At 31.4% G+C, this 6,747-nt stretch overlaps 1 protein-coding gene across 1 annotated transcript; it reads left to right on the top strand.

The window, feature by feature from the left end:
• The first annotated feature begins 1,008 nt into the window (after positions 1 to 1,008).
• LOC126664658 (60S ribosomal protein L12) lies at positions 1,009 to 1,716 on the top strand. Its single transcript, XM_050357165.2, has one exon. The coding sequence runs from the start codon at positions 1,078 to 1,080 to the stop codon at positions 1,576 to 1,578; it is 501 nt and encodes a 166-aa protein (XP_050213122.1). The 5' UTR covers positions 1,009 to 1,077; the 3' UTR covers positions 1,579 to 1,716.
• The last annotated feature ends 5,031 nt before the right edge of the window (positions 1,717 to 6,747 follow it).

Below are 6,747 nucleotides of genomic sequence, written 5' to 3'. Positions count from 1 at the left end.
GAAAGTTTATGTATGAAATTGCCAAAATTTAAAGTTAATGTTAAATATGCAAAACACGCTAAAGTAGGTAATTTTTGGTGCAATTAACCCTTATTTTAAACACATCGAATTCAATTTTTTTAATTGTATTTTGAAGTATTTAATTAGGTTTCGATTGATTTAATCGGGTTTCAATTGTTGTAATTTGATTTTAATTGGTTTTAATTTATAATTTTATTTAATAATAGATATTTAAATGAATAAGAGGGTGAAAATGGTCTAAAAAATTCATAAATATAAAATTAGTAAGTATTTTTAAACATTAAGGTTGTTTTTTAACTTTTTCTATGTGCCACGTCATCAGTTAACTGAGAATTTGGAGGGAAGGGTTTTTTTGTTCAATTTTAAAAGTTCGAGGGTCGATTTGTACCAAAAATAAGTTAAATGACTTTCTTATACTTTCTGGAAAAATTCAGGAATTTTTTTGTACTTTCATCCTTTAATCAAATAAATATTTAATTTCAGAATTTGAATTTACAATATTATAGCTTTTTATAATGACTCCGATACTTTTTTTTTATTCATAAATAGATATAAAATTAGTTGTTAGTGAAAGTTAGCGAGAGTCAGTAGACATTTTTAAAGTTAAATCAGACAAAACACGGTCTGAGAAGAATCGGAAGTTCAAACCCCCGATCTCGGCTATTAGGGCAAGCTCTCAAATGCGGATTTGATACTATGAAAATATAGTTTTTTCACACTTAACCACAATTTAAAGTATAACTTATAAATAAATTTCATAAAATTTCAATTATGTAATTCCTTTAATATTATTAAATTAGTCCTATAATTGATAAGTTTTTAAAATAAAATCAAATAAAAAGTAAAGTTTAAGCCAAAAATTTAAACTAAAAGACATATTTATCCCCACAGCTATGGTCCTCACAGTGAAACCATTTGAAGGTTATAAAAGTCATTTACATTCTCCCTCTGCAAAACCCTAAACGTTAATATAAATACCCACATTACACCATTTCCATAGTTTCTCGAAACCCTAGCAGCACTCACTCTTCAACTCTCTTAACACACCGATCCAAAATGCCGCCGAAATTCGACCCATCGCAAGTGGTGGACGTGTTCGTCCGGGTGACCGGTGGTGAAGTCGGAGCCGCAAGTTCCCTCGCGCCCAAAATCGGGCCGCTCGGTTTATCCCCAAAGAAAATTGGAGAAGACATAGCAAAGGAAACGGCAAAGGACTGGAAGGGTCTGCGCGTGACAGTGAAGCTAACGGTGCAGAATCGTCAGGCGAAAGTATCGGTGGTGCCGTCAGCTGCTGCGTTGGTTATTAAGTCGTTGAAGGAGCCGGAGAGAGATAGGAAGAAGACGAAGAATATTAAGCACAGCGGCAATATATCGCTGGATGATGTGATTGAGATAGCGAAGATAATGAAGCCCAGATCCATGGCTAAGGATTTGTCCGGTACTGTGAAGGAGATCCTGGGGACGTGTGTGTCGGTTGGGTGTACCGTCGACGGTAAAAACCCGAAAGATTTGCAGCAGGAGATTACTGATGGAGAAATTGAAGTTCCTCTTGAATGATTTTGAGGGAGAATTTGTGAGGTATTTTGGTTTTTTTCTTTTTTTTCCTTCGAAGAAACATATAAACGCTGCCTTTAATTATTGTCATCATCTAATTACTTGGTTTTGGTTAATTTTTATGAGATTTTATCTTGGATATTATTGTTTTACAGGGTAATTAGGTTTTCAATTTGATCATCATTTTAAGCTTTATTTTAACCCGTGGTTCAAATATGTTTAGATGAATGTTTAGAGTGTGAGCTTTTAGCCGTTGATAGAATTTTAATTGCTTACTGTATTCTACTTGTATTCTGCTAAAAAAGCACAACCAACAATACTGTAGAAGCAATTTTAAGAGAGACTCTTGGAGGTGCTTGAATTTATTTTTGAGTATCCAATCAAGAATGTAACAAAAAAGTAGAAAAACTCAATTAATTACTGGAGTACCCGATCAAGAATTGTAAACTAGTTTGTACTAACGTTAAGTACGGTTCTATTGTTTAAATTTGTGTTTATGGTTTTAGGGAATTTTAAATTGGCATTTACTTATTGAAAGTTCATGGTTAGCATAGTCTCTTATTGAGAATGAAACAAAAAAAGTAGAAAAACTAGTTTCCAGTGATGTAAAGTACGGATGTATTGGTTAAATTTGCGTTAATGGTACTTGTGGAATAGTATATTGGCATTTCTAGGGTTTACAATTTGAAGCTGGAATAAATGCTAAACAAGAAGTAAGCAAACAAATAACTTGCTACCCTGTGTTGGCTCAAATAACTAAACTAGGTTTTTCAATTTGTAAGTGTTGATTAGGATTCAATTTTCTTTAGTAGCTTATTTCATTTGTCATTTTGTTGAGGATAAGCTATTAATAAAACTTTTCTGTTCTCAATTTTTTGCTCTATTTTGCCAAATGTTTAATTCTGCTTATTTAGGTCAGATCACGTATACCATTCCTGCTAAGTAGTACAAACACTTTATCCAATCAACACTATTCTCTTCGAAATGTGTCTCAAACTTTGCTTTTAGATGCAAAGCTTCATTTTTAAAATAGAAAATCTTAAGTAACACTGTCTGGTCACGTTTGTGAGCAACTGTTCTGTTTCCCGTGTCCTTGCTAAATAGGTTGCCTGTAATATGGAAAAGCTTATGTGGGACATCCTTATTGGTTTTTTGTTTAGACCTTAATGTGAATTTGGTAGAGTTGTTTTTCTTGGCACAAGCTTTATAACTATGTTTTGGTGTGGCACTGTGTATACACGAATGTATATTTGAAATACAAACCTCTGTAGAATCTCATGTTGTAATCTGCTACTTTAGCCATAGTTGAACAAATGATGTCATCCCATTCCCCACTTAAGCCTTTACCAGATTGAGAACTTGGAACTAATGTTGGCACATTCAGATTTATAATGCAATACTGATTCTGTACAGCTCTTGAAACCACATTTTTCAAAGTATATTTGGGACCTATTAACTGGTAAGCTCTTTCAGTGTAAACTGAATGCATAATAGGATGATAGACCGTATCAGTTATGATTCCTCTATTTGGTGTTGTCTTTAAATTATTAGAAAAACTGAGAAGCAATTCCTTGTTCCGCTTCCATTAATTTTCTTCACATATGTTGATTTTGCTTCATTTTGCTGTTTCTCTGTCATTCTGCTATAGGCAATTGTTTTCTTCAGTCAGCTGTTCTTAAATTTGTCTCAATTTTTTTAGTGATAATCGCAAACTCTAGGTTTTGGCAGGTTGATTACCTGTTTCGGACTTGCTCATTGATTTTCTGGAATTCCTCATTGGTCTATTCATTTGCCAGTGTTGTAGTTTTCTTAGGTAATAAGATTGCATATCCATTTCATTTGTGTATACAATCTTTAGCAGAAACATCTAACATCACTATATCAAAGATGATTAGTCATTCAAATTCAATCTCGGACGGAAGGCAAATTATCATCCATTGTGAATTTAATATCTTTTAATTAAAAACAGTTGGTAATAGTTAATGTCGGAGTTGTTTAGCGATTGTATAAGAGAAGGGAGTTAGGGTTAGACGATTAAAGGAGGATAATAATACCAGAAGTGATAAGAGGCATCCGAGATAATCAATGATCTTTGTTTTAAACTGATAATTATTTGAAGAAATCATGAACATTCAATTATTCTTTTAATTAATCAAATGTCATATGCATACTTTGTTAATTATAATCTATGTATTGAAAGAAAACAAAAGTAACTCAATAAAATAACTATTTATTACTAGTTTTATTTTATTTTCATAAATTAAATTCTTTAGTAATTATATTTATTTCAATTATTTATATGCAACGTGTATGATACCCTTGTTAACACGACATTACATTTAGATATTATTGGGAATCTATAAGGAATATAAGACACTTAAGTTGGTGAAAGAGAGAAATTTAGGAAGAGTGTTTTTTTGTCGTCCGTTAATTGTATGGTCTAAATCAAATGTTATTCACTTCCAGTAGGCAACCTACTTTAACAAAACAGTACACGTGGCTACTCTTATTGCCGACTCCCATAAATTTGTTTCTTCTATTCCAAGCTTCTAATACTGATTAATCTTTCCCTATATAATTCCAAATTGCTTCTCTTCAATATCTATCTTCCAAGAAGCTTTCTTTCTAAGAACAAAGATAAACTCTCAATTCAAGAAATCTACCAAAAAAACGTCTAGTTCGAGATGGTGAAGCGATTGATTCAAAGTTGTACTATGAAAACTAAATTTTGGAATGAAGTTGCACCGTCTCTTCTTCACTTTCCGTTAAGGCCGTCTAATTCTCCTAAATTGGAGACGATCAGAGAAGAAAAAGTTGAAGAACATGAAGATGATCGCGAGTATCGTCGTTGATTTTGCCGGTTATGGTGAAATTAGTGTCAGTTAGGCGGGATTTTGGATACTTGGTAGAGGTTATGAAATTGAATCATCAAATGTTACTAGTAGTTTTTTTCTTTGTTCAAATTGTTCATGTATCGTTTGTGGATATTTTAATATATTATGGAAATAAATTAATAAAGCTTTTCATGTGAAATTGTTTCCTAAATAGTTACAATAAAATTTCCAGAATTAATTGATTAATTTCTGTCTTATTTCCTCTTTACTTTTTTTTTTTATGAATTCCTCTTTACTCTTTGCAATGGTTATGAGCGGAATCAAGAACAAGGATGGGCGTCCGCTCTTTAGCCTCCGATCATGGCGCTCTTTAGCTTCCGATCATCGATTATTTTCATTTATTTTCATGATATTATTTTTATAATTGTCTCATCTCTCTCCTTATCAAGTAGCCATCAATTTATCTTTTCCACACCTTCATTTACTTTTTAAGTTCTGCCATTGTTCCTCATTTTGCAGTTTAATGCTATCAAGTGAACATTCTTTTTTTCTTCCTTTGGTATAAATCAAGATACTAAGGATAAACGCAAAATTGTGCTAAATTTAATTATGCTTCAACGCGTATATTAATTAGATTATTCGGTTGCATATGCGCAAAAAGATTCAATGGTGAAATTTATAAGGTTGAATAATATATAAACAATTATATTAAAAAAATGATTATGTTCATATAGAATCTACCAAGCGAAAATAGCGGCTGTTCACGGTCTAAAAAACTGGAACTTACTCGTTCTGTTTCATAACTTTAGTTTCGACTAGTTCAAAAAATAAAATAAAAATTTAATTTAAAATTGAATATGTAAATTAAAAAAATTGGAAAAATTGAATATAATACCCAAAATTGAAAAATTGCATGACACTACTTGGCCCATGTTTTCATGCAAGCCAAAGAAAAACAGCATACTACATATCCACGTGGGAGATGAAAGATAGCAAAATTTGATTAATTTATAGTTAATATTAAAAAAAAGAGTAAATTTTTTTGTAATTAATCTTGTAACAAAAGAAGGTAAAATTTAGAATTAATTTATAGATGATGTGATAAATTTTAGTACTTTTATATATGACATGACATATCTTGAAATAAAAAAAATGAATTAGGTTATGATTATATATAAATTTAAATTTAATATTGACGGGTCCGAGCAGGGATCCGTGGTTCCATTTTGTAAATGGGTAACCAAACTGGAAATGTTCTTCCCAGTTTCTGTCCGGTTCACCAGCTCGGAATCGGTCAGTTCCAAAACCGGCCCGTGGCTAGGTTGATCTATGAATGGATATCAGGAAGAGGATAGCCGTTGGGAGGGATTCAGGCCATTGTAGATCTCTGATTTCTCCAAGTTGTATCTTCTTCTGAATTCATCTGTTACCATGAAATTGAAAAGGTTAGTAATTTAATGACTTAATATATTAAAACACTAAACCTTTTCGGGTAAGGTAAATCTGGCAAAACTTTCAAAATCATCACTTTTAGTCAATTTTTGATAAATACATTTCAATTTTAGCCAGATTATTCATTCTTTTTAAAAGCATTATCAAAAAAATTCAATTTGTTTGAATTCGAATTTTTTCGTAACTTATATCCCAACTTTAATAAGTAATTTTCAATTTAAAAAAGATTAGATTTGGTTAGAATAACGCAGCAAGACAATTAAACCATCTTTCCCATCATAATTAACAATTTAAAATTAGTATTGAAATCCACTTACTCATTGCTTGTAGAACCTAGATGCTTTCTTGAATTGATGCCATGAACAACGATCTCAAACATATATTTGAGCATTTCTTTATATACATATTTTTCTTCATGTCATTTGCTTGAAAAACTACAAAATATTGTGAAGAAAATTTGGCACTTTTGTTTGTGTTTACTCTACAAACCCTAAAGAACATATATATATATATAATAAATATGAGCAAGCTATGTTGTATAATTTACTACTATCTATAGCAAGCCCCAATTATGTAACATCTGCCAAGAAATTGCTAACATATATTTTCTAAATTTACCTAAGAATTCAACATTAGATTTTAATTTTCCTTAACAATCTTTTACTTTGCAAATATAGCAAAATAGTTACTTTATTTGGCACTGATTACATATTCACAATTGTTATAATTGATTGACTTTGAATGAATATTGAACTCAACAAGTTATTTGATATTTTAATACCATTGAACGTCATCTAGGGAGTCCTAGACCTATTCAATGGGCTATCCTCTGGGCCTGCTCAGGCCCGCCCACTTTGGTTCATGTTCGGATATTAATTTGATCTCT

Source organism: Mercurialis annua, linkage group LG1-X (genome assembly GCF_937616625.2).
Source record: "Mercurialis annua linkage group LG1-X, ddMerAnnu1.2, whole genome shotgun sequence".
Classification (NCBI taxonomy): Eukaryota; Viridiplantae; Streptophyta; class Magnoliopsida; order Malpighiales; family Euphorbiaceae; genus Mercurialis; species Mercurialis annua.
The sequence above is the reverse complement of the archived record's forward strand: the minus strand, read 5'-3'. Positions and strand labels throughout refer to the sequence as shown.

What these genes read in the sequence shown, in the direction of transcription:
- LOC126664658 (XM_050357165.2), top strand. Translation starts at nt 1,078, where the DNA reads ATGCCGCCGAAATTCGACCCATCGCAAGTGGTGGACGTGTTCGTCCGG.